At 43.3% G+C, this 26,585-nt stretch overlaps 2 protein-coding genes across 8 annotated transcripts in view; one reads left to right on the top strand and one right to left on the bottom strand.

The window, feature by feature from the left end:
• The window catches only part of MDH1B (malate dehydrogenase 1B), a 32,258-nt gene extending 18,326 nt beyond the window's left edge, over nt 1-13,932 (bottom strand). For 2 of the 4 annotated variants that reach the window (XM_053282753.1, XM_053282752.1), the window contains exons 1-5: nt 13,773-13,930; nt 10,542-10,654; nt 9,009-9,143; nt 8,113-8,255; nt 1,915-2,414 (exon numbers count right to left, since the gene is read on the bottom strand). In XM_053282753.1, the coding sequence (XP_053138728.1) occupies nt 1,915-2,414; nt 8,113-8,255; nt 9,009-9,143; nt 10,542-10,654; nt 13,773-13,794 (913 nt within the window). In that variant the 5' untranslated portion in view covers nt 13,795-13,930. Of the gene's footprint in view, nt 1-1,914; nt 2,415-8,112; nt 8,256-9,008; nt 9,144-10,541; nt 10,655-13,772 lie in introns of all 4 variants that reach the window. The other 2 variants (XM_053282751.1, XM_053282754.1) reach the window with 2 other exon arrangements.
• FASTKD2 (FAST kinase domains 2) overlaps nt 13,609-26,585 on the top strand; it is a 33,455-nt gene continuing 20,478 nt past the window's right edge. The window contains exons 1-7 of one of the 4 annotated variants that reach the window (XM_053282750.1): nt 13,609-14,045; nt 14,788-15,595; nt 16,330-16,433; nt 18,897-19,005; nt 19,625-19,748; nt 20,433-20,572; nt 24,163-24,335. In XM_053282750.1, coding sequence (XP_053138725.1) covers nt 14,867-15,595; nt 16,330-16,433; nt 18,897-19,005; nt 19,625-19,748; nt 20,433-20,572; nt 24,163-24,335 — 1,379 coding nt within the window. In that variant the 5' untranslated portion in view covers nt 13,609-14,045; nt 14,788-14,866. Of the gene's footprint in view, nt 14,050-14,077; nt 14,203-14,787; nt 15,596-16,329; nt 16,434-18,896; nt 19,006-19,624; nt 19,749-20,432; nt 20,573-24,162; nt 24,336-26,585 lie in introns of those variants that run through there. The other 3 variants (XM_053282745.1, XM_053282744.1, XM_053282746.1) reach the window with 3 other exon arrangements.

Consider the following 26,585-nt stretch of genomic DNA (forward strand, 5'->3'; position numbering starts at 1 on the left):
CATCTTGCCCTCCACCATTTAGCGGCCATGGCAGGGTGGCTTGACCCAATCTATGCTGCACAGGCTGTGGCCTGCCATGCAATCTTTCATCAAAAGCCAAGTGTGATGGTTTATGAGGTCATCAACTCACACTTGTGCCTGAAGTCCTCAACCAAGACTTAGCCAGGCACACTATATTTATGAGAACGACTGGAACTGAAGATCTTTCAGAAAATTCATTCAATTCTGTTAAGTCTGTCTACCCACACTCTGAAATGTGCTGGTTTGTCAAGATCTGACTCAAATTCACAATAACTCAAGCACAGGCTGATAGTAAGATTCTCTACCCTATCAGCTTGCTGGCCTGCTTCTGAAAGATATATATTGGCACCATTCTCAGAGATGGCTATTGACAGGGAAATGTGACTCTGCTGATCCTCTTGGATCTCTCTGCAGCTTTTGATACCATATACCATGGTATCCTTCTGGACCGCCTGATGGAGGTGGGATCAGGTGGAACAGTGGTTCTGTTCCTACCTCTCTGGTAGATTCCAGATGGTGTCGCTTGGATACTGTTGCTCTACAAAGCAAGAACTGAAATATGGAGTTCCACAAGGCTCCATACTGTCTCCAATGCTCTTTAACATCTACAAGAAACCGCTGGGAGAGATCATCAGGAGGTTTGGTGCTGGGTGTTATCAATATTAATTAATAATAATAATAATAATAATAATAATATGCTGATGATACCCAGATTTACTTCTCCATGTCGACTCCATCAGGAAATGGCATATCTTCCCTAAATGCCTGCTTAGAGGCGGTAATTGGCAAGATGAGGGATAACAAACTGAAGTTGAATCAAAATAAGATGGAAGTATTGACTGTGGGGGGTCAGGACCTGAGAGATGGTTTGGATCTGCTTGTTCTGGATGGGGTTGCACTCCCCCTGAAAGATCAGGTACGTAGCTTGAAATGCTCCTGGACTCAAAGCTCTCCCTGGTTTCTCAGGTTGAGGCGGTGGCCAGGAGCACTTTTTATCAGCTTCGGCTGATATGTCAGCTATGTCAGTGGTACATATGCGGTAACCTCCAGACTTGACTACTGTAATGCGCTCTACGTAGGGCTGCCTTTGTACGTAGTCCAGAAACTACAATTCGTACAGAATGTGGCAGCCAGATTGGTCTCTTGAACAACACGAAGGGACCATATAACACCGGTTTTGAAAGAACTGCAATGGCTGCCGATGTTTCCGTGTGAAATACAAAGTGCTGGTTATTACCTATAAACCCTTAACAGCTTGGGATTAGGTTATTTAAGAGAGAAACTCCTTTGTTATGAACCTTGCTGACTGTTATGATCTTCTGAAGAGGTCCGGTTACAGTTGCCACCAGTTCGTCTGGTGGTGACTCAGGACCGAGCTTTCTCTGTGGCTGCCCCAGGGCTTTGGAATATGTTCCCTGCTGAAATAAGAGCATCTCCTTCTCTGTTTGTTTTCAGGAAGACCCTCAAGACTTTCCTGTTCTCACAAGCTTTTAGTTAGAATTTTAATAATTTGTTTTATATTGGTGTTTATCGTGTTTTATGTATTTTAACCTGTGATTTTAATGTTGGGATTTGTACACTGCCTAGGGATTTATATGACTGATAAATAAATAAATAGACAAAGGCACTAATGCAGATCCTTCTCTTCTAGAGGTACACCACAGTCTGACTTCCTCACAGAGATATTGCACATCCTTCCCTTTGGAGGACTGAGATGCATAGTCTGGGCTATTTTTGATCCTGCTGCAAGGTATCATCCACCTGTTACATGTTCATATTTCATGTCTTTAATGTGTAGTTTTAAATGTGTTGTAATCTACCCTAAGGACAAGATTTAAAAAATCCAAAATGACTAAATAAATAGCAACCAGTCCTCCGTTATCAAACACTTACCAGCTGGATGCATGTTCAATTTTCTTGCCAATGTGGCCTTGGCTTCACTTTCCAAGAGCATGGCTACAGTGATAATGTTTCGAGGGTTAATGGATGGGGCATGTGTCATGATCATAAATGTCTTAAGGTTGGCAAAGGTTTTCCCCATCACAACAACTCTGGCATTGCTTTTGGCATTCTTGTCTATCAGAGGCCCATATACTTCACACTGATTGGTCACTTGTCGGATACAGTCTTCAAGTGTTGGAATTGTCTCCTGGACTATGTCGTCAAGCAAAATGATGACATCAGCCTCAAGAAAAGCTTCATCCAATGTTGTGTGCAGGGAGACATTACGAAGGACAGGGAATGCTAAGTCTTGAGTCTCCATTACAATACCCTCAAGGATTTCTTTGTTGCTGTCTCTGTCAAGTAAATGGAGGCTGATCTCTGTTTCCATCCCAAATATTTCCCCATTGATTAATAAAGGGATAAGATGGTAGCAGATAGGACTAGAAGCTCTGATTAAGAAAAGAATGAGAAGAAATCTTTAGTATTGAACAAATACTTCTGTATTTATGCATATGAGATCTATTTTTTGAAAATATTTTCAAAATGAATTCATAGGAATTCAGTTTCCAAAGAAATCAACTGTTAGTGCTTAAAGATGTGAACACATATTTTGCCATGAGCTTTCTAGAAGCATCATTTTCAGACAATTGAGCAGTGGCTGATTTGGTTTTTAAATAATCAGCAATGTGTTTAATTATATACCATAAAGTCAATCTTTATTACAGTCAGTGACTGGCAGCAAGACAATACAATAAAGGCATTTATACAAATCATATATACATCACTGACTATCATTGTTCCTCATATTGACTAGACAACATGTCCTAGATGCTAAAAAACAAATTTTAGCTACATTATAGATGACACAGGAATTTATATCCTCTAAAATAAACTTAACATAAAAATCACCCAGATGTCCTGGGTATTTCACTAATAATGATAAAATCAAATCAAATCTTGATAGAAACAGCAGCACAAAAGAACATGAGCTATTGTTTCAATCTCACCAGTGCCACAAGGGCATTGCCACTGTGAAATCGGTATATGCTGAAATCTAACTTCCAGTATACCATACGTCAACTTCAATGCATTAATAATTGCATTTTTAAAAATAATTTACCAATATTTATATTCTTGTTTACAATTTTATCAAATGAAAAAAACACTCTTTGAAATAAATACATCGTTTCAACTTATAACTGAAAACTTAATAAGAACTCCATAGACGGAAATACTATACAAAGTGATTCCTGTCCACACGCTCCCACCCCATAGCCACTTGGCAACAAACATTCAGGAGAGGCTGTTCAATTCCATTAATCCATTAAGTCCAAATGAACATGGAAAGAAGCTAAGAAACTAAGGATGAAGAAAGAGAACAGCAGAGGAAAGAAAAGAGAGAAAATAAGTGATTAGGAAAGGGAGAAGCTGGGATGGGGTAAAGGTGTGAAGTGTGCCATCAAGTCAATTTCGACTCCTGGCACCCACAGAGTCCTGTGGTTTTATTTGGTAGAATACATGAGGGGTTTACCATTGTCTCCTCCCAGGCAGTATGAGATGATGCTTTTCAGCATCTTCCTATATCACTGCTGCCCGATATAGTACCAGGGGGGATTCAAACTGGCAACCTTCTGCTTGTTAGTCAAGGATTTCCCCACTGCATCGGGTAGGAGGAAATGAGCAGGGGAAGCAGTCTTAGGATGCTGAGGGTAGTAGTATGAATTTTCCTAGTACAGAGCAGCATGAGATTCATCGCACATGCCACCAAATAGTTTTCTGAGCTTTTTCCAAAAGTCATTAATTTTAGAAGCCCAGCAGAGGAGAAGGAGAAGTCCATCTGCTTCCCACCCAGTACTGCCTGGTGTGAGAGACCAGGTGGGTCTTGGGGGCTCCTTCTGCTGTTGCCTGCCTATTCCTGCCTTGCCTGTGGGGCTGCTGGCTGAGGGTAACATCTGTGGGGAGTGTGTGGGGAGTGAGTGCAGAACTGGGACCAGCCCGAGTGATTCAGCGGTTCCTCGGGTCATCTGCTCAGTTCTGGGCTTTATAGGAGGCTGCTTGTAGCAGTAGGCTCGCCACTGAAGGAGCAACACCAAAGGGGGTCGCCACTTCGGGGGAGAACGAGGGCTAGAGGGCTTCTGTTTAATCGGTTTTAGCTGTTTGGGAATTGGGTTGAAGCTGCTGCAATGTGTTTGGGTTCGTCTGGAAATAGGGAAACAGGGGGTGCCTTCGTTGACTATGGGGCAGCTATTCTGGTGGTGGTGGGGAATAGAAGAAGAAACGTTGGCAGGTCAGCAGGCCATTCCAGAGGAAGGGTAGTCAGAAATTTATTAGCTGCCCCCCCTTGCAGCTGTCCTGCCAGCTCTTTGACCTCGGGGAGCACTGCTAACAACCCACATAGCCTTACCTTGCTCCTCTGCAATGCCAGGTCGGTCCAAAATAAGCCTGAACTCATCCATGATTTGATTATAGATGAAGGGGCCAGCCTTGTATGTATTACCTAGACTTGGTTGTGGGAGGCTAGTGGTCCAGTCTGGTTCCAGCTTCTCCCTTCAGGATATTCTGTAGAGAAGCGGGTAAGGGGATGTGGGCGGGGAGGTGGAGTGGCTGCGGTCTATAAGGATAACATCTCCCTCACCATGGTCCCTGCTAGGGTATCGGACCATATTGAATGTGTATACTTAAGTTTGGGGACCAGGGATAGATTGGGACTTCTGTTGGTGTACCGATCGCCCCGCTGCCCAACGGAATCCCTTACTGAGCTCACGGACTTGGTCGCGGAACTCGTGCTGGAGTCTCCCAGATTTTTGGTGCTGGGGGACTTCAATGTTCATTTCGGTACCAATTTGTCCGGGGCAGCTCAGGAGTTCATAGCGGCCATGACAACTATGGGCCTATCCCAAGCAGTCTCTGGACCGACGCATATTGCAGGTCACATGCTTGATTTGGTCTTCTACTCTAATTAGGGTGGTGTTCCGTGGGTGGGCACTCCTTTGATCTCCCCATTCTCATGGATGGACCACCATCTGGTAAAGGTGGGACTAACAACCATTTTCCACCTCCGCAGGGGTCCGCCCAAAGAGGTTATTGGATCCAGTAAGATTCCAAGGAGCCTTGGAGGGATTCAATGTTGGCTTTGCTGGTGATCCTGCTGATGTCCTGGTTGAGATTTGGAGCAACTTGCTCACCAGAGCAGTAGACACAATTGCCCCCAAGCGTCCCCTCCGACCCGCTTCAAAATTGGCCCCTTGGTATACAAAAGATCTGCGGGGGCTGAAGTGGCAAGGTAGGCGACTGGAGCGCAAGTGGAGAAAGACTCGACCCGAATCCAACAGACTACAACATAGAGCATATTTAAAGATCTATGCTCAGGCAATACGTACTGCAAAGAAGTGTTTCTTTTCTGCCCATATTGCATCTGCGAGTTCACGTCCAGCGGAGTTGTTCAGGGTTGTGAGGGGACTAGTATCTGCCCCCACTCCCTTGAACCAGAATTTGGAGTCGTCAGTTACCCGCTGTGATGTGTTTAAAGAGTTTTTCGTAGATAAAATCTCTCGGATTCGGGCCGATCTAGATGGAGACTCCACAGTTAATTTGATGTCTGAACTGGAGGTGTCCAGCAACTCCTCTTATGCAATTTGACTGGATCGGTTTCAGTTTGTGACTCCTGAGGATGTGGACAAGCTGCTTGGAGTGATGAGGCCTACCACTTGTTCTCTTGACCCTTGTCCAACATGGCTTGTTTGATCTAGAAGGGAGGCTGTTATAGATGGCCTGGTGGAAATCATAAATGCTTCTCTGAGGGATGGCAGGATGCCTCCTTGTCTTAAGGAGGCAATCATTAGACCTCTTCTAAATAAGCCTGCATTAGATTCCTCAGAGTTGAACAATTATAGGTTTCCAACCTCCCATGGCGGGACAAGGTAATTGAGAGGGTGGTGGCCTCTCAGCTCCAGGCGGTCTTGGAGGAAACTGATTATCTAGACTCATTTCAAACTGGTTTTCAGGCGGGTTACGGGGTGGAGACTGCCTTGGTCGGTCTACAATTGGGAATTGACAGAGGAAGTGTGACTCTATTGGTCCTTTTGGATCTCTCGGTGGCTTTCAATGCTATCGACCATAGTATCCTTCTGGAACGTCTGAGAGTGTTGAGGGTGGAAGGCACTGTTTTACAGTGGTTCCGCTCCTAATTCTCGGACAGATTCCAGATGGTGTCGATTGGAGACTGTTGCTTTTCGATAACTGAGCTTAAGTATGGCGTCCCTCAAGGCTCCGTACTTTCTCCAATGCCTTTTAGCATCTACATGAAACTGCTGGGAGAGATCATCAGGGGATTTGGAGCTGGGTGTTACTAGTACACTGATGACACCCAGATCTACTTCTCCATGCCAACTTCTTCAGGAGCTAGCATATCCTCTCTAAATGCCTGTCTAGAAGCAGTAATGGGCTGGATGAGGGAGAATAAACTGAAGCTGAATCCAGATAAGATGGAGGTACTTATTGTGCGGGGTCAGAACTCCAGAGACAATCTTGATCTACCTGTTCTAGATGGGCTCACACTTCTCCAAAAGGAACAGGTTCACAGTCTGGGAGTACTTCTGGATCCACACCTCTCCTTGAGTTCTCAGGTTGAGGCGGTGGCCAGAGGTGCTTTCTATCAGCTTCGGCTGATACGCCAGCTGCGCCCGTTTCTTGAGATCAATGACCTCAAAACAGTGGTACATTTGTTGGTAACCTCCAGACCTGACTTCTGTAATGTGCTCTACATGGGGCTGCCTTTGCATATAGTCCAGAAACTCCAGTTGGTTCAGAATGAGGCAGCCAGGCTGGTCTCCGGGTCATCTTGGAGAGACCATATTACTCCTCTGCTGATGGAGCTTCACTGGCTGCCAATAGGTTTCCGGGCAAAATACAAAGTGCTAGTTATAACTTATAAAACCCTAAACGGCTTAGGCCCTGGGTATTTAAGAGAGCGTCTTCTTCACTATGACTCACACCGCCCATTGAGGTCATCTGAGGAGGTCCGTCTCCAATTACCACCTACTCGTCTAGTGGCTACACAGAGACGGGCCTTCTTGGTTGCTGCCCCGAGATTGTGGAATGCGCTCCCTGCTGAGATATGATCCTCCCCATCTCTGGCAATTTTTAAAAAACACCTGAAAACCCATCTTTTCACCCAAGCTTTCCCAGCTTTTAAAAACTGTCTGGTTTTAATTTTATGGCTGTTTTTAGATGGTTGCATTGTTTTAACTTTTATATGGGTTAATTGTTTTTATGTTAACCTCCCAGAGACGAAAGTTTGGGCGGTACAGAAGTTTGTTTAAATAAATAAACAAACAAACTAAACTAAACTAAACCTAAACCTAAACCTAAAATAAAAAAGTTCCTCATTGCCTAAACCTTACCCTCCCATGTGTTGCCAAGATCAGGGCTTACAATCTATACACATTCACACTCAACACACCTTGTTTTTGTATTTCTCTTAGGCAGTATATAGACCAATCAGTTTCTTGTTTGGTTTTAATCAATGCCATGATTCATTACCTAAGTATTGGCAAAAGGGTATTAATTTTTTTCAACCATTTAAAAAAGAGTTAGAATGCCATTACTGGAGGACATACACATTAGTTATTTAACTCTACCCAGTTTCAGCAGAGGGAAAAGTCGGAGAAGCAGCCAGGCTCCCACCATAAGCCTGGCTAATAGAGGCCTGGCTCCTCCCCTTCCAGAGCTGTGCCCATCTGATGCCACTCCACCTGCACCTAAGCCAGACTCCTGCCATTAGAGTTGCTAATGTTTAGAGCAGAGGTTTTAATATATGTATTCCTTTTTATCAACATTGTGACCAACTTTGGGAATTGATGTTCAAGCAGGATAAAATCCATCTTGAATGGCTCAATCCCACTATAGAAAACAAAGAGACATTAGGGCCTCTCAGAAAGTCCAAGGGGCTGCAGCTGGGAAATCTATGCTATGTTTCGGAAATGCTTGTACACACACACGGGATCTTTGCATTGAAAGCAAGGAGTGCATTCCTTCATGTACATGTTCCAGACCCAGCTACTTTTCCAATTTCCCTGATGAACTGTGTAAGAAGAGGAGGGCAACATTTTTGAGACTCCCTATGCAGTTCTTTTTCCATCTTCCTACCTGTTGACCCAAATGTGCATGGGATTGATCTGGCTTTTTATTTCTTCCTCCTCTGTCTCAACTTCTATGTGAGTCTGCAAGTTTTCCTTAGCAATTAGCAGCATCTCTTCAGTCAGCATGTCTGATGTGATGTTATAATAACGCTGAAGATGTAAAAAGGCCATCAGTAGGCACCTACAGTAAATGTGGCTCAAACACACCTCCTGTTACAAATCCAAAATAACAAAACATACATGCATATATGGAAGAAGAACAAGGGAGAGAATTGGAGGAGCCTGCAAACACCCTCGAGGGTGGTCCTTTGCAGTGGCAAGATTTTCTAGACTTAAATAACCCAGTCTCCAGAATTCTGCCATTTGTTTCTGCCCAGCAGTCTGTAATCCCTACCGTTAGGAATAACTTCAGATCACCAGGTTAAGGTCACTATACTGCCATTTGCTCCACCAGTACTGCTGAATTTTGCACAATCACAGCCATTATTCCCAACAGAAGTGTGTGAGACATGCAATACCGATGCTGCCCTCTTGTGCAGCAGCATCACCACATGTGTTGGGGCCCTGTGGTGGTGTGGGCAGCTCTAGCATTGCCTGTATCACACTGCGGGATATGCAAGCCACTGTTTATTGTCTTTTCCCAGGACCTCAGTAAACAACTGGTCTCTCTCTCTCTTTATGGCAGTGTGATATGTCATGCTTCCAAACCTCTTATGGTCTTCTGGTGTGATCCTGATACTCAGAAATAAATCCCAGTGACTTAGTCCCTGATAAGTGTGCTTATGACTGCAATATTTGTTGAATGATAAGATAAAGAAAAGTTGAATACTGGCTAAATGCTGTTACCAAAAAACAAAACAAAACCCCACAACAGACAGATAGACAAAAAGGCCAGAAAGTTACCTGAGCGTGCTCTAGGAATTCATTAAATCCTCCCAGAAGAAGGCCCTTCCCGCCACGGTCCAACAATTCTCTCCAAATAATTGGAGAGCGCTTGTGTTTCCATCCATTCTTTTCACAGATCTCCTGCAGCCACTTCTAGATGCAAGATCCCCCAAAGTACACATGAAATGCAATGTTCACGAGTCACAACTAGAAAAAGCTTTCAAGACAATCCAGACACCAGTAATGTGAATGTGGTTTTAAAATGTTGCAAGCAGTATTACTACAATAATATACTGGGGCTTTAATACAAGCAAATATTAGGATGTCACTTTCCTCAGAAATCCATCCCTTTTGGTAATTCACACAACCAACTGAGAAAGACAGATCATACTGGAGAAAGGGATATCAACTGTAGCTTTTACTGGCAAAGGTTTTCAATTCAAAAGCAATACCAATTAGGCCACATATTGATAAGCACTTTGAAGCCAAATTACAAAAATGTTTCATAAAGAAAGAAAAAGGACAACAGTGTCCAGTTGAATCCATGAATAGACTAGTATGGCTTCCAACTGGCTTGAGATCTCCTTGCTTCTTGATTGGCTTGTTATCATACAAATCAAGTGTTGTCATGGGCAACTGTGCCCCACTGGCTGGGTAGAGAGAGGAACACTAAAGGTAAAGGTAAAGTATGCCGTCAAGTCGATTTCGACTCCTGGTGCCCACAGAGCCCTGTGGTTTTCTTTGGTAGAATATAGGAGGGGTTTACTATCGCCTCCTCCCAGGCAGTATGAGATGATGCCTTTCAGCATCTTCCTATATCGCTGCTGCCCGATAAAGTACCAGCGGAGATTTGAACCGGCAACTTTCTGCTTGTTAGTCAAGCATTTCCCTGCTGCGCCACTTAAGGTGACTAACACTAAAGGAGGGAATTTCAAAATTTATTCAAAAGGACTGCAAGGCAGAGAGAGAGCCCTTATGCCTCTCTTGGAGGATACACAGGGAGAGGAGGAAGGTAGGTTTGATTGTGTGCACCAAGTCTCAGCACCAAGTATAATATGCTGTGCTATTACTGCTATAACTATCTGATCTTGCTGGATCTCAGATTGACAAAGGCAGAACTTGGGTGCCTACCAGAGTCTCTTTTGAGCAGTCTCCTTTAACTTAGACAGAGCTAAGGTTCTTTCCAAATATATCCTGCATTACACTTTGCCCACCACATCAGGGTCAACACAGGTCCCATGCCAATATTACCTTTATAATATGATCTACAAATATTCACATAACAAGATATCATCTGTAAACATCAATCCAGGGAGGGTTTGTGTGCAGGAGAAAAACCGGCCATTACGGTTTCACCCACACCTCACACCTTACCCCCTAAAATAACTGAAATTTCAGTCACCATAATCAAAATGGCTACATATGGCAAAGGGGCATTTCCAGTCTGCTCTTCCCACTGCAGCCCCTCACGCCACCCAAAAAAGTGTTCCTGAAGGTGAGGGTACACACTTTGGGAAACTCTGCATGTGTGAACTGGAGCAAAATCTTTACCTCCCAGGTGTCAGGATGTTGAGTAATCTTGTATATCTTGAAGTTAGGCAAATTTGTCTGCAGATAGTCAGCTAGTAGTTCTGCCTTAGCATAGTAGGGGCAATCTGCCCTACCTGGAAATTAAATAGTTAACTTGAGAATTGTTCACATTCATAACTTTGTGAATATCAAAGGAACCTATCTGATATTTTGATGTTACAAGAAGTTCTGGTAAGAATTAATCTTACTTTCCTTTTACTATAATCATAAGTTATAATTACCATCTTCACAAATTAGCCCATGTGCACCTGAAATGTTCATGTGTCTGCCATCTTGAAGGGGAGGTGGGTGGATGACATAATCACAAACTACGCCATTGAGGTGTCCCTATGTGTCACTACAACTTTACTAAATTTGGTCCAAATCTGTGCTGGCATTGTGAAGTTGATAGGGGGACACAAAGAACTGGGTGATCTCATAAGCTTACTTTCCTTAAGGAAAACAGGCTAAAAAAAAGTTTATTCCAAATAAGGATGAGATTCAAGACAATGAAGAGTGGGTTAGTTCTCACAATCCAATGAAAAGTGATGGATCAACCAGCCAGGATTCGGGAGCCACATACTCTTTTGTGTGGATGGCAGTAATGTTGGCTGGAGAACCAGGAAGTGATTGTGTTCCAGAAGCAATCCTGGTTGGCATGGGCAGCTGACACTGGTAATCTGACATTTGAGTAGGGTAGAGGTTGGTTGTCTGCACTGAGTGGCTGACCAGGATTGCTTCTAGCATATTATTACTTCCAGACCTCTGCCTGACATTACTGCCTCTGACATGATCCATTAGAAGCAGACATGCTGGCCACTCCTCCATCTTACATTGGATCATGAGAACTAGCCCAGTGCATTGCTACACTGAGAGTTCATCAAATTATGAGAACGTAAGAAATCTAATAGAATAAAGCACTCAAGCAAGCATATAAGCCAGTGTGGTGTAGTGGTTAGAGTGCTGGACTAGGACTGGGGAGACCCGAGTTCAAATCCCCATTCAGCCATGAAACTAGCTGGGTGACTCTGGGCCAGTCACTTCTCTCTCAGCCTAACCTACTTCACAGGGTTGTTGTGAGGAGAAACATAAGTATGTCGTACACCGCTCTGGACTCCTTGGAGGAAGAGCGGGATATAACATGTAAATAAATAAATAAATAAAATAAAATATAAGAATACCTCTGCAGCTAGGCACTCCAGAGCTGTAGTATATAGCTAACTTGGTCCTGGTCTTAGGCATTGGGTTTGTGAGAGCACCAAAGGCACTGTCTACTCATCGCTAACAGGCCATATCACTGCAGAACTGAGTGAGCAGAGGCACCTCTTAAAAGTGGTGATTACACCAAGGGAAGGGCAACTGGCCCTATCCAGCTCCAGTACTCTGTCCCTCCAGTGGCTGTTGCTGGTGTCTAAGTAAAGTGTGCAGTCGAGTCGATTTCAACTCCTGGCGCCCACAGAGCCCCATAGTTTTCTCTGGTAGAATACAGGAGGGGTTGACCATTGTCATCTCCCGCGCAGTATGAGATGATGCCTTTCAGCATCTTCCTATATCGCTGCTGCCCGATAGAGGTGTTCCCCCCATAGTCTGGGAAGCATACCAGCGGGGATTCAAACCGGCAACTTCTGGCTTGCTAGTCAAGTCATTTCCCTGCTGCACTATTAGGTGTCTCTCTTATGCTTATTTTTAAAATGTGAGCCCTTTGAGGATAGGGATATTTATTTATTTATTTATTTATTTATTTATATTTCTCTCTCCAAACCACTTGTTGAACTTTTGTTGAAAAGCAGTATATAAATATATGTTGTAGTAGTAGAACACACAGAAGACATCCTTCCTCCTGCTTCCCCTTCTAATCAGGGCTTCTCCCAGCACTAGCAGTTGTCAACCTTTTGCTGAATTTCTGCTGCCAATATAAGAGACACAGTGCTAGAATCCTTCTCATTACTAGATTTTATTTATTTTTATTTTATTTTTCAAATTTATTTACTGCCTGACTTCCATAGACTCAAGGCAGTTTACATAAATTAAAACAACAACAAAAACAAGAGGAAAAAGAGGAAAACAAATATACACAACTAAAAGCCCGGCAAAATAAGTTTTCAAAAGCTTCTTAAAGGACAGAAGGGAGGTGGCATTACGAATCTCAGGAGGCAGAGTGTTCCATAAGGAGGAGGCTGCAACAGAGAAGGCTCTCCCACGAGCCTGGGCTCCACATACCTCCACTGGGCCCAGAACTCTGAGAAGGCCCACCTGAGACAATCTCACAGGGTGGGTCAAAGTTGGATGGGAGAAGAAGTCCTGAAGGATTTTAGCATCCAAATCATTCTTGCTTGTGCTGCTTCAATAGATTTATCTACCTATAATTAAGATTCTGCAATATTTAAGTTTGCTCTTTGTTTAAATCTTACTCAACTTGACTACTTACAAAGAGGCAACACAGTTTTGCTTCCATCTTTCTCTTTATAAGCTTCATTGTTTTTTGTCTTTTCCTTTGTTAAAGAGACAAGGAAGACAGAGACTGGGAGACAGAAAAGAGGAAAGAAAGATCTAGAAACAGTTAAGAGAATTATCTTAAGAAGGGATGAAGAAATATATTAAGATATATCTAAAGAAGGGAATAGAAGAAAGATTGAAAGAGCAAGGAGAGAGCCAAAGATTGCTGAACTTTTATGGACAGAGGTTCTTTGTTTCCCACAAAACAGGCAGAACTCAGCAGATTTAGGTTTTCTTTTCATTGATTTTAAAATATATATCTTTTAAAAACTATTTTTAAAAACTATTTAACTGCACAGCATCTCCATTATGGGAAAGCATCATCATTAGGTGTCTGTTTGTTATACAACTATTAAAAGAGAGTGATCTTTACCGCCATGGCTAGAACGGTGAAAAAGCTGGAGAAGCAACCTGGTTTTATCTGTGTCCTAAGAGGTGCTTTGAGTCAAGCTTCCCCCCACCCCCGGCGGAAACCACCTCCTCTCTGTCTGACCTGAAAAGCCTTCCCTCCTCCCTCCCCATCATCACTCAGATAGTTGGCGACGAGACGGCACTCTGCGCATGCTCAGAGGCAGCAGGCTGTCGCCTCACCACCTCCTGCAATGCAGGTTGCGGCGGCGCGCGGGCGAGAGTCTCGAAGCTGGGAGGAGGGTGGGTGTGTGTGTGAGAGAGAGAGAGTGGACAGTGCTGTCCTCTCGGGCCGCGCTCCCACCTCACCTGCGAGCACGAACTTGGCCATCCGAAAAGGCGCTGGCGGTGAAGCGAGGCGTCTGCGCTCTCTTCTCCCTTCAGAAGAGCGGCTTCGGGGAAGTTGCCGGGCAACGCGGTGTACGCTGTGAGCGGCGGCGCATGCGAAGGAGAAACGGACTGTTTTGACCCTTGTGGGCAACCATAGGTCGAACGAGGCAGAGGCACTCTCAGTCGGCTTGGGTCACGTGCTAACTTTGCGATGGTGGCTCCCATGCGCATGTAACCCGCGAAGAGGAGAAGGTAGGTAGGTAGGTAGGTGGTTGGGTGAGCCGGGGAGAAGGACGACGAGTCCGAACGAACGGCGCGAGGAGAGGAGGCTCCAGTCCACCGTGGGGGAGCACGAGCCTGCCCCTTCGCTCGTCGGTTTGGAGCCAATCCAGTCCACGCATCATGCAAAGTGAGGCGGTTGATCTCCTGGATTGTCCCGCTTCAGACTGCAAGTGGGGGGTGATATTCTTTTCTTTCTCCCCCGTGTAAAAACAAAAAAAGCCCCGCAAGGACAAACCAGTTTGTAAGGGAGTGGCTTGCGCTAAACCTTTCCTTCAGTTTGCTCATTGACTACATGCGATGGGGTTTGTTCGGCATGGGGGAGTGCTCTAAAACAGGACCCCACGCCTGCAGGCTGAACAGACCAGAATGCTCTCAGCTCAGTGTAATGCCTCCCTTGGGACTTAGGGTGAGAAGGTGCTCCTAACGCACTGCACGTAAATGTATTCAGGCTCGGGCTCTTCTTGTATAGAGATGTGCATCTCCTTAAAGGATTATCAGTTGCAGATCGACTTTACAAGAATGGTGACTTTGGAAGTATCTGCCACTGACAGTAGCTTTGCAGTGGACTGTGCCCCAGAGTTGTGTCAACACTACCATTGGGACATCACTCCATGTTGGAAAATGGATTAACCTGTTAATGGTTGATTACTGTACACATAAAGTTGTGACCATACATGTTCATGAAAATGTCCACTTTGAATTCATTTACCAGGTAATCTACGTGACCCTCCTCTGGCCAGCTTATTTGTGCTCTGAAAATCTTATGAATTCTTTTAACAAGCCATTATAAAATGCTAAACAGCAAAATGAATAAGAAACTGGATTGTTTTATAAGGACGGTCAGGCAGTTGCAGGCATATCATGATGCATGGAGTCCTTTTTCTCAACCTGCAATGAGGATGTTTGCATTAGGAATTAATGGACATAAAAGTGCTATACTCAGTTCTAGCCCCAGACTACGCCTATTGTCCACATCTCCTTGCTGGTTCCAATCACCTGTTCAGTTTTATTCTCAAGATAAACCATTTAGTAACACAGAGGATGCCAGAGCAGAGGAGCAGAGAGCTGCTAATGCTCTGTTAGGTGACCATACCCAAAGCCCCATGACTGTGAAGCCCATCCAACCTCCATCTGGTTTCTTGGTCTCCCCAAAGGAAGACAGAAGTGCAATGGAAGAAGATGGAGGGAGCGTGTCTGAGCAGTTCTTTGCTAACCTCCAGAAGTGCAGATCTCCCTGTGATGTCCTGGACCTGGCTTCAAAATCTTCTGTCTCCCAAAAGTATCCTAGTAGCTGTCTTGCCACTATGTGGATGCTCACAAAGAAACTCCCTGCAGACCAAAAGAATTATGAAAAAATACTGATCTTTCAACACCCTCACTTTAGCCAGCTCTGCCAGTGTGTGATGCACGAGGCCAAATATATGTGGCGTGATGACTTGGTGTACAGCTTACTTGGTGTGGTGAAACTAGGAGTCCGACAGAACACCCGATTGGTTCAGACCTTGCTGAGAGTGTGCCAGGTAAGCTGGTAAAACCTTTAATTTAAGAGATGGTTATAGTGTGATTTTTTAAAAAGAGAATTTAAGAGGTAGTTATAATGTGTGGAGCATCAGTGGGGCATTGATATAGCAGGAGCAGGGAAATTATTAACAAAGCTATAATAATAACAACACTTCAGAGTGTTCAGAGTGCTTCATGTACATTATCTTGTAATCTTGCCACATGACAGCCGCATGTGCAGTTGCTATAGCACAGCACTCTATAAAGTGTAGGGTAGAGATATGGCAATGAGTGTTTGTGGCTTTCTCCCCATAGTGGGAAGTCTCTTAGTCTTCTGTAGGCAATTTTTACACTCCATAGGCAATCAGATGAGTGCCAGATCACAACCAGATCTGTCTGGTATATAGTTGATGGCTCTTGCGCACAGACAAACTCCCCATCATCTCTTTCTGTTCTGAAGAATGCAAGGATAAATCTGGAGTTAATAACTGGAACCAAAATATGTCAAAGAAATGTACTTAAGAAAATCAGTGTAGACTCGAATTGAAAATAAGATTTGCTCAAGAGCAAATGTCATTGGGCATTTCTCATGAGTAAAGGTTAAAGATTGGAGCCTCTCTGTGGCAACCCTTGCCCTCCAACCCATGATGCTGATAAATTCTGTTGTGATCTCTTTGGGTGAAATGATGAAAACTGACTGACAGACCTCCTAATCTCTTGAATTGTATTTTTTATGCAATTGTATTTTGTATAGGAACGTCTCAATGAATTTGATGATCGATGTCTCTCAGTTCTTGCAACTGCTTTGCAAGGAATGGAATCATGCAATAATGTGGAAGCTCTTCGAGCTGGCTTGAAGTAAGCAAAGGTCCTTGGGTAGCATCCAGACTAGTGAGTCATGAGACAAGTTAGTTGTGACTTAGTCAAGTCCCGTTAACTTCTATGGAACTTAGTCATTATTATCTTAGTCTGGATGCTGCCTTTTCTTATATTTTATTTTTATAGGTATTACGGCTGCACATTGGACTCATTTCACATGTCCAAGAGCTTTTTTTAATTAGTAAAATATAGCTTCATGCAGTACTATATGATGTAAACTAAGTGGGTGGGTTCTGATGTTAGTTTGCAAGTAAAGGCATATATAAAAAGAATAGAAAATTAGACTGGAGGCCAAACTTCATTACATTACCAATAGCTTGGCCTTGCATGTTTGTTTTTACTTTAAAATGACAGCTTTAGGGGTATGATTTGGGTCGAGCCATGGTCCATGGAGAGGCAGTTTGTAATTTTCTATTGATGCCAATGGAAGCTTTCCTCCTTGACAATTTTCGTTGGGGCTGCAGCAGGTATAGTTAAATCACCATGGCCCTGGCCCTCACCTAGCTCTGTCAGTAGCCACCTAATGTAAGTAAAAACAAATCCAAACTGTGGGTTTAACGTAATGTGTCATTTGAAACAGTTAAACCAAATGAATGTGGTTCCTTAGTACTCTGTGGGCCAATTCAAAAAATACTTTTAGCATGAGAGTAGATTCCTCTACACGTGTGCAAATGATCATCCGAATGGAAAAACAATTCTTTACCCAGGATTTAAATACTAGATATAGAAGCTATTCTCACAAGTGAGCAAAACCAGGCTAAGGGAGCCCAGCCTGGTTTTGCTCACTCATGAGAACCAGTGGATTCGAGGGTGAGCCCAGTGGTTCCATGGCGGCAAGCCCGCCTACATAGCCGCCCCTTAAATGAGGTTAATGGAGTGAGCAAGGGGGAGGAGGGAATCTGGGGCTCTGGGGGGGTGGAGCTTCCCCGCGCCCAACCCTCTGAGATGTGGGGTGAGCTGTGGCTGAGCGCAGGAGCGCTGGAGACAAGCCTCTGCTCGTCTGCCCACCCAGAGCCCAAAGGAGGGTCATCTGTGGGGAGGTAAGCACTTTTGGGCTTCCTCCCTGCAAAAGAGGGTAGCCCTTCCCACTTAATCGTGAGAAGAGCTTCAGTATGTAGGATTTAAAATGTGTGTTAGTCATAATCATGTGATTAGATGATTGTCTGGATTGCTAAGTGGTGTGTTTTCTCTCTAACCATTGAGTTCAAATTGTAAACACAATAGAGCCCAGTAGGTATTAAAAAAAACCCCACAGATATACTAACCGTGCACTTAAAATTATCATCTGAACTGTCCCAATATGGAGTAAATCCCTAGTGGGATATTTGAAAATTAAGGTTTTAGACCTGAACCAACTTAATATGTGTAAGGGGTAAGTGTAGGAGCAAGTTGCATTGAGCTCAGAGGGACTGATTACTAAGTAAACATGAACAGAATTAATTTGACTGTCCAAATTCAAAATGTGGATCAAACGGATTCCGGTGATAAAAATGAACCTGAGTGTGTTTATCAATATCTTAATAACACATTTCCCAACTGATATTCCACATAAGTTGTTTTAAAAATGTGTATACCACCTAACCCAGAAGGCTCTAGGCAGTTCACATTTAAAAAAACAGATAAACATCATAAATAACCCATTGAAACAATTAAATTAAAACCAGTTAGAACTATTTAAAAATCAGTGGAGGCCAGGTTAAAAAGTGTGTCTTTAGGGTTTTTTTTAAAGGCTGTTAAAGTTATTAAGCCACAAATATGTTAATATTAAGTTAATGAACTGTAGAAGCATTTGTTAAAATACTTTCAAGTGGAGAGTATATGACATGCAAAGGTGTGTCATACTGTCCTCTTGAAAGTATATAACATTGAGGCTATTCTCACATGCAGTGGAAACTGGGCTAAGGGAGCCCAGCACGGTTTCCACTGCATGTGAGAACCGCAGGAAGCTGTGCAGCTTCCGGCGATGGTGTAGTGGCAAACTCTCTTGAGTAGCCCGCCACTTGGGGCGCAGGAGCGACCAAAAAGCATATTCCTGGATTGTGTGTCGCCACAGCATGGCACCATGCTGCAATGACTCACAAGTAGCTTCCCGACTGGGAGGCTACAAGAAGCCTCCTGGCGTTGGGAGGCTCCCTAAAAGGCACCATGCACTTGCGTGGTGATTTATTGGACTCCCGGCCCCCAAACCCCGCCACCCCAACTGACACCGTGATGGAGCCAGTAATCATCTGGGCGGCCAGGGAGGGCTCCCTGATTGTCTGCGGGGAGAGCGGGTCAAACCCGTTCTTGCAAACCCCCTTCTGGCTCTACACACGGATCGTGTGTAGAGACTTATTGTTTTGTTTTTAAACATGTCTTAATGTTAGTTGACCGCTTTCATATGTTTGTGCCTATTCCATATGCTTCTTCTAAGCTGACTGAAGCCCTTCTGTTTCTTATCAGGTTGCTGGTGGAACAGCGAATCCCCAAAACCTCTAGTGTGTTTATGTTGCAAACCATGATGAAGTGTATAGGGAAGAATGCACCACTCACCCTTAAGACAGAGCTGGAGGTAAAAGATGGGACTTATTCATGTCACTTGTGTGTTCAGTTAAAGGAACTGGTATACAAGTCATTCCATGACTGGAAGTGTTGTACCAGTCTCCAGTGTAACTTATTTCCTGGCCCCAAACCACATTATTTCTGACACTGACTGGGGTGGGAAGGGTGGAAGTTTAGGTTTCATTGTTCTTTGAGTTTCTAATGTTGTCTTATGTAAAGAGTTGAGAATCCAGTTCTTCCATTTCATGTTAACTCTTATAACAGTGGCTACACAACAGATATAAATGGATTATTGCTCAAAATTGATTATTGCCCTAAATTCTGTGCTGCTTTTTCATACATAGTGGAAGTGTGCTGCTTTTTCAAGCACTTTGATGGAAAGGAACTCTTTGTACATGGAGGCAGACAATTAGAATGAGAGAGAGAGTGAGAATAAGTATTGAATTATAGATACCCATTATAGTCTAGAAGAAATTTTTATGAGAATCTCAGCTCTCTTTTTTCCTATCGAAAAGGTAACTGGGAAAACAACTCTTGTCTTGCCTTATCACAGTGGACAATTATTTCATCAACTTTTATCATGTTAGGACAATAAAGTTTCTGTCTAATTCAAATTTGTTTTATTTCAGAAAAAGATTTTGAGTCAGATAGATGACATTTCTCTCCCAAATGCTCAACACATGTTCAGTGTGTTGGCCGAAATGGATTACCGCTCTGTTCCAATCCTGAATGCTTGTAGTAACAAAATAATAAGTAAGTTGTAATAAGCGTATGAAATTCTTTCTGCTTTATACCAGCTGAGTTTGATTGCACTATTCTTGTCACCAGTCCCTTTAAACCAAAGGAAGGCAGCTGTTTAGTATGGTGTGAGGTTAGAGCAGGACCATTTGCCAAGAAGCAGAATTTGATGACAGAAATGGGAATGATGCGTGATGAAAGGTAAACTCTTTTTTCAGAAATGTTATATGGCAACTATACATCATAGTTAAGTTTGAAGCAGTTCTAGGTATAGATTGGCATTGTCCGAGTAGGTTCAAAAAAAGAAGGGCTAGAGTTCATAGATGCTAGTTTAAATAATTCTGTGGCCCCCAAAGAGCTTTCTGTTTCTTTTTGATGAACAGCATCACCCTACACTGTCACATCACAAACTGACTTTTTTAACCAGGGAGGGGGGAGTCAAAAACAGTTTGCTTCTCTGACATGGGGGTCAGCTGTTCAAAGAAGAAGTCTAATATTTTGCTGGGCTAGTCCTAGCTGCTATATGATCCTGAATAGCTCTTTGGTTCCACCAATAATGTACCTCAGTTCTGTTCTGGGGCATGGGTTTTTTTGATAAATTTAAATGCACAAACATCTTCTGTTACTATATCTCAAGGATTATGTCAAAGCATTTCTCATAATCTCCATGTTTTTGTCGTCCTTTTGCACGTATATTAGAGAATATCCAGGGAATTCCACTTTGGAATCAGCTGATGATTCTGCGATCTTGCAGAGACCTTCAGTACCGCAACATCACACTTTATTCTGCAGTAGCAGATTATGTTGCATCAGCCTTCTATATGTGGGACACAAAACAGGTAAAGTTTGGGATGAGAGTATTCATACATATATTGATGGGATAGCTGGCTGCCTGTATGGAACTGGCTATAGCCCTAGATTACTTTGTATTGTAGAATTGTTTTCATGATAGTTGTGGAGGGTACTGCCTCAGCAGGCTCTAGGTAGGTCTTTTGACTGGTTTTGCCACCCAGTCACTGGAGCTTCTGTCCCTCGGTTTTACAAAGGTAGACTGGTAAGGCAATTAAGGAAAGTAAGCATTGGGTGGGGAAAATAATAGACAGAGACATTATCGAAACAGTTCAAAAGAATTAGGAAACATTTACTAGATGCAAAATCTTCTTAATTCCCCAAACAATGCAGAAATGTCAGGTAAAACCAGAAAATTTTCAGTTGAGCAAAGGTACAAATAAAGCATTGAAATAACAAAGTCCACTGGCATATACAGATTAGGCCTAGTAGCAGTCCCAAAAAAGCACAAAGGATAGTTTTACTCCCCACCCACCCCCGCAGTAGGCCTGGCTCCCTTACTGCTGCAGCCTAGCAGTTTCTGCCTCTCGTACTCTGCAGGGATTTCAGCTTAGTGAATTCCGGTTTTCTGCCTCTGACTGCCTGAAGTCTGCTTGGATCTTCACTTTCTCTCTCTGTCAGTTCACAGCGATCCTTCCAGCTTTGTTCCTGTCATGCTGCATCTCCCTCCTTTTGCTCTTACAGCTCCTGCTGACTTCTCTGCCACAGCCAAGCCTCCTTTTATTCACTCTTTCCCTCCAAATTTTCTAAACAAACCAATCACAATTCAGGTTCCCTCCATTTTTTTAAAAAAAATATACCCAGTCAAATAAAACTCCCTTTCCCCTACAAAAATAAAACAGTGAAACTCTTTCCCCTCCTAAACGAAATTGTAGAACAGGAGCTATGAACCTCTGACCCCTGCACAGCAAGAGGAGGGTCAGGCCTAATTCCTTCAGAGTCTTGAGTTCTGAATATCTGTTACCGTAAGGACTCTTTTGGGGAAAATCCATCACTGAAAACTCAAAGGTCAGACTGAAAGCTGCAGTCTAGTATTGGTGCTGAAGTCCAGCTGAAATCCAATTGAGTCTGTAGCATCTTTTGATGGATGCTATGGATTTCAGTTAGACTACAGTGCTTGTTAGGTTGGTGTATTAGGGTAGACTTGACCCAGTAGGGGAGGTTCTTTTCTGGGCAGATGGAGCCAATAATCAGCCCAGATGAGAGGTCTTAAAGATCAAAGCTTTTATTCTGCAGAGGTACTACTTTGGCTTATGCTCAAAGCAGGACAAAGGACCATTACAGAGAGCATACATTTATACTCTTAAAATTGTTCTCCAGAATAACATGTTGTTCAGCTACATAGCAAATACGTCATCATGACTTGCTAGGATTAGGGAATAAACCACAAACATGCGCGCAGGCAGGCAGACAGCCTTATCTCCCTTCTTCTGCATAACACATTCCACAGATGGTCACTGTAACCTAGAGGGAATACTGCAGGCAAAGCTAGTTCCCTAATAGAGAACCATTATTCAAACTACTTCAAGCTGTGCATTTACAGCTTTACTATACATCAAGGTGACCAGCTTTTATATATACATATATATATATAGAGAGAGAGAGAGAGAAATGTATAGGTAGGTAGATAGATAGCTATGGCTAGGACAAGGAATTTCTTCTGGGCAAGTACGAATTACTCTCTGACTTTTCTCCAGAAGCACTTCAGAAGTATGGATCACAAGGATTTTTGACGATAGCATTATAAACCATTAAGATGTTTCCTTTTAATCTGCTAGTTTGTTTAAACAAGTCAAACTGTTCATATTAGGACTGTATGAAGCTCAGAAGATTGCAGGTTAGGGTTATAATCCTAACCCTAATTGCAGGTTATTTGCACTAATACGGATGGAGAGAAAGTAAATAAAGGTTGGACTACTTGTATTGAAGAAGATGCTTGGATTAACGACAGCAAAAATTTAAAACGTTCTGGTAAAGATGGGGTCCAGGATCTGAAAACATGCTGTAGGTGTGTGGCCAATGAGAGTTTAGTTTGCATACACTTATTTATTTATTGTATTTATTTAAAATATTTCTATACCGCCCAAAACCCTCTGGGTGGTTTACAATAAAAATCATTTAAAACATGAAATCAATTAACAATTAAAATCATAACGCCACTTAAAGAGTGGCTTGCCAGAACCACTATTCAGATAATCTTGTGAAGATTGCCAAGCTTTCCCCATCCGGATTGCTGCCTTCTCCACCCCACCCGGGCCTCCTCCTCCAGTTCCGGCTGCAGGACGGGAGGGAGGAAGATGGGCGGAGGTGGCTCCCCCAACCCCCAGCAGCTCCCTGCCCCAGCAGCCCAGATGGAAACTGGATGGGGAGGGGGTGGGAGGGGATAGGAGGCAGCAGCGGCTCCCCCTGTAGGAGGGGAAAGGTTAGAAAAATTGTGTGAAAAAGAAAAATCATTGTGTGTGAGAGTGAATGTGCATGAGTGTAGTGTGTGTGATGTACGCACATCGCCTCAATGCTGACACCAGGACAAACCTCTCCACACTCACTATTTAAAAAAATTAGAGGGAAGACTGATTGGGGTGGGGGAGACATGTGTATGCTTGTAAGGCTGATGTTTAGTATTTAGAATTACATTGTGTACATCAGACTTCCCCAACCTGCGGCCCACCAGAAGTTGCTGAACTACTACTCCCAGCATGCCCAGCCACAATAAATTGTGGCTAGGGATGCTGGGAGTTGTAGTTCAGCATCATCTGGAGGGCCTCAGTTTGGGGGAGCCCGGTGTACATCATTAACGTGCAGGCTGCTCTACAAAGCATGAGAGGACAAGTCACTGCCTGGAGGAGCTTACAATCGTCTTTTAAAAATAGACCCATCTGGTCCCATTAATTGCCACTTTTAGGAGGAGAGTTAAAGCCACACTGTGCCTATGCCCTCATGTGAAATTGATGATGATGATGATGATGATTATTATTATTATTATTTCTATACCGCCCTTCCAAAAATGGCTCAGGGCAGTTTACAAAGAGAAATAACAAATAAATAAGATGGCTCCCTGTCCTCAAAGGGCTCACATTCTAAAAAGAAACATAAGACACACACCAGCAACAGTCACTGGGAGGTACTGTGCTGGGGGTGGATAGGGCCAGTTACTCTCCCCCTGCTAAATAAAGAGAATCGCCACGGTAAAAGGTGCCTCTTTGCCCCCCTTAGCAGGGGATTGTTTGGGGGTTTTGGCTATAAGTGTTGATCTTACTGCTTTTGTGACTGTTATATTTTGTGTTATATGATTGTTATTGACTGTATATTTGTTGTTTTAAAATGACATACTGCCTGAGGTATGTTTTAAAACAGAAAGGTGGTTAAGAAACTTTAATATAAATGAATTATAAATATAATTTGATATAGGGAAGCAACAGAATAAAGGGAAGGAAATGTCGGCAAGGATGAACTGGAAGAATATGCATTTATTTCAGCTACATTTACTTAGACTTAATTTTTTAAAACGTTTCTTAAACAATGGCCTCAACAGTACACAAATAATATTATGCAAATTACATGGACTTTCTTTTTATTTCAGGTAGTCCTGCTTCTTTCAACCTTTGAGAATCTTGGTTTTCGGCCAGTTGGTCTGATGGATGCTTTTGCTGAAGAAGTGGTATCTAATCCTGAATCTTTGAACATGAAGGATATTTTAGTCATTCTTCGAACGTATTCTGCTCTCAATCACATCCCCAAAGACCAAGATCAGCGGTAGGTTCTGAATTTGGAAGCTTTATGTCCCGTGTTATATGATAGTTACAGGGAAGCTCAGACCCGTGCAGCAATAGCACAACCTGCCACATAATGTGGCATTTATAATTTTTGCTAAAGGCTCTCGTGATGGGCAGTGGCATAGATGGCTTAGTCATATCCATGAATGATGATTCAGTGACTATTTATTTATTTAACACATTTTTATACTGCCCAAAATGCAAGTTCTCTGGGCGGTTTACAACAAAACAATAAAAATAACCAATAAAAAAATATAAAACCTTTCAACAATTAAAATTTGAAACGTTAAAACTATTAAAACACAATTAAAACAATATCTAATTAAAAGCCTGGGTGAACAAATGTCTCTTGACTGCCTTTTTAAAAAGTTGTAAGAGATTGGGAGATGGGGAGGCTCTTATTTCAGCAGGAAGTGTGTTCCAAAACCTTGGGGCAGCAATGGAGAAGGCCCATCCCCAAGTAGCCACCAGACGGGCCGGTGGCAACTGCAGACAAACCTCTCCAGATGATCTCAATGGGCGGTGTGGTTCATAGCAAAGAAGACGTTCTCTTAAATACCCAGGGCCCAAGCTGTTTAGGGCTTTATAGGTTATAACCAAAACCTTGTACTTTGCCTGGAAACTTATCGGCAGCCAGTGTAGATCTTTTAAGATAGGAGAGATATGGTCTCTCCGAGATGATCCAGAGACCAACCTGGCTGCCGCATTCTGGACTAACGGCAGCTTCCAGACTACGTACAAAGGCAGCCCCACATAGAGTGCATTGCAGAAGTCAAGTCTGGAGGTGACCAGCAGATTATCTTCTGTTCTGAGGTTATTTTTCTTAAGAAACGGACTCAGCTGGCGTATCAGCCGAAGCTGATAAAAGGCCCCTCTGGCCACTGCCTCAGCCTGGGACACCAGGGAGAGTTTTGTTTCCATAAACAACTCCAGACTGCATACCTGTTCCTTCTGGGAAAGTGTGACCCCATCCAGAACTGGCAGATCAAAATCATCTCCCGAGTTCCAACCCAGCACAATAAGTACCTCTGACCTATCTGGATTTAGCCTCAGTTTGTTACCTCTCATCCAGCCCATCACTGCCTCAGGCAGGCATTTAGGGAGGTTATGGCCTCTCCTGATGACGTTGACATGGAGAAATAGATTTGGGTGTCATCAGCATACTGATAACACCCTGCACCAAATCTCCTGATGATCTCTCCCAGCGGTTTCATGTAGATGTTAAACAACTTCGGAGACAATATGGAGCCCTGAGGGACACCATACCAAAGTTCAATTTTTGAAGAACAGTCCCCAAGGAACACCATCTGGAATCTGCCCGAGAGTTAAGAGTGGAAACACTGCAAAGCAGTGCCTCCCACCCCCAACCCCCTCATATGCTCCAGAAGGATACTAAGGTTAATAGTATCAAAAGCCACCAAGAGGTACAAAGGGACCAACAGAGTCACACTTCCTCTGTCAATTCTGAAACGGGTCTAAATAATCAGTTTCATCCAAGACTGCCTGGAGTTGGGAAGCCACCACCCTCTCAATTATCTTGCCTAGCCACGGAAGGTTGGAAACAGGCCTATAGTTGCTCAGCTCTGAGGAATCCAAGGCAGTCTTCTTCAGAAGTGGTCTAATAATTGTCTCCTTAAGGCAAGGAGGCATCCTGCCGTTCCTCAGAAAAGCATTTATGATCTCTACTAGACCTTCTACAACAACCTCCCTGCCAGATAGTATTAGCTATGTCAGGCAAGGGTCAAGAGAACAGGTGGTAGGACAGATGTGTTGGACTTCAGAAAAGGAAACTTCTAAAAAATGAGGAGACTGGTAAAAATGAAGCCGAAAGGGAAAGTCAGGAGGGTCAAATCACTCCAGAAAGTATGGGACTTACTTAAAACCATAATAATAGAAGCTCAGTTGGAATGTATACCAAGAAGGAGAAAAGGTACCACAAAGTTCAGGAGGACGCCTGCATAGCTAACAAGTATTCATTCATTCATTCATTCATTCATTCAATGTCTATACCACCCTTCCAAAAATGGCTCAGGGCGGTTTACACAGAGAAATAATAAATAAGATAGATCCCTGTTCCCAAAGGGCTCACAATCTAAAAAGAAACATAAGAGATAGACACCAGCAACAGTCACTAGAGGTACTGTGCTGGGGGTGGATAGGGCCACCCTAAGTAGAGTCGAGGAAGCTATAAAAGGGATAAAGACTTCCTTCGGAATATGGAAGGCCTGCC

This window comes from Hemicordylus capensis, chromosome 1 (genome assembly GCF_027244095.1).
Source record: "Hemicordylus capensis ecotype Gifberg chromosome 1, rHemCap1.1.pri, whole genome shotgun sequence".
Classification (NCBI taxonomy): domain Eukaryota; kingdom Metazoa; phylum Chordata; class Lepidosauria; order Squamata; family Cordylidae; genus Hemicordylus; species Hemicordylus capensis.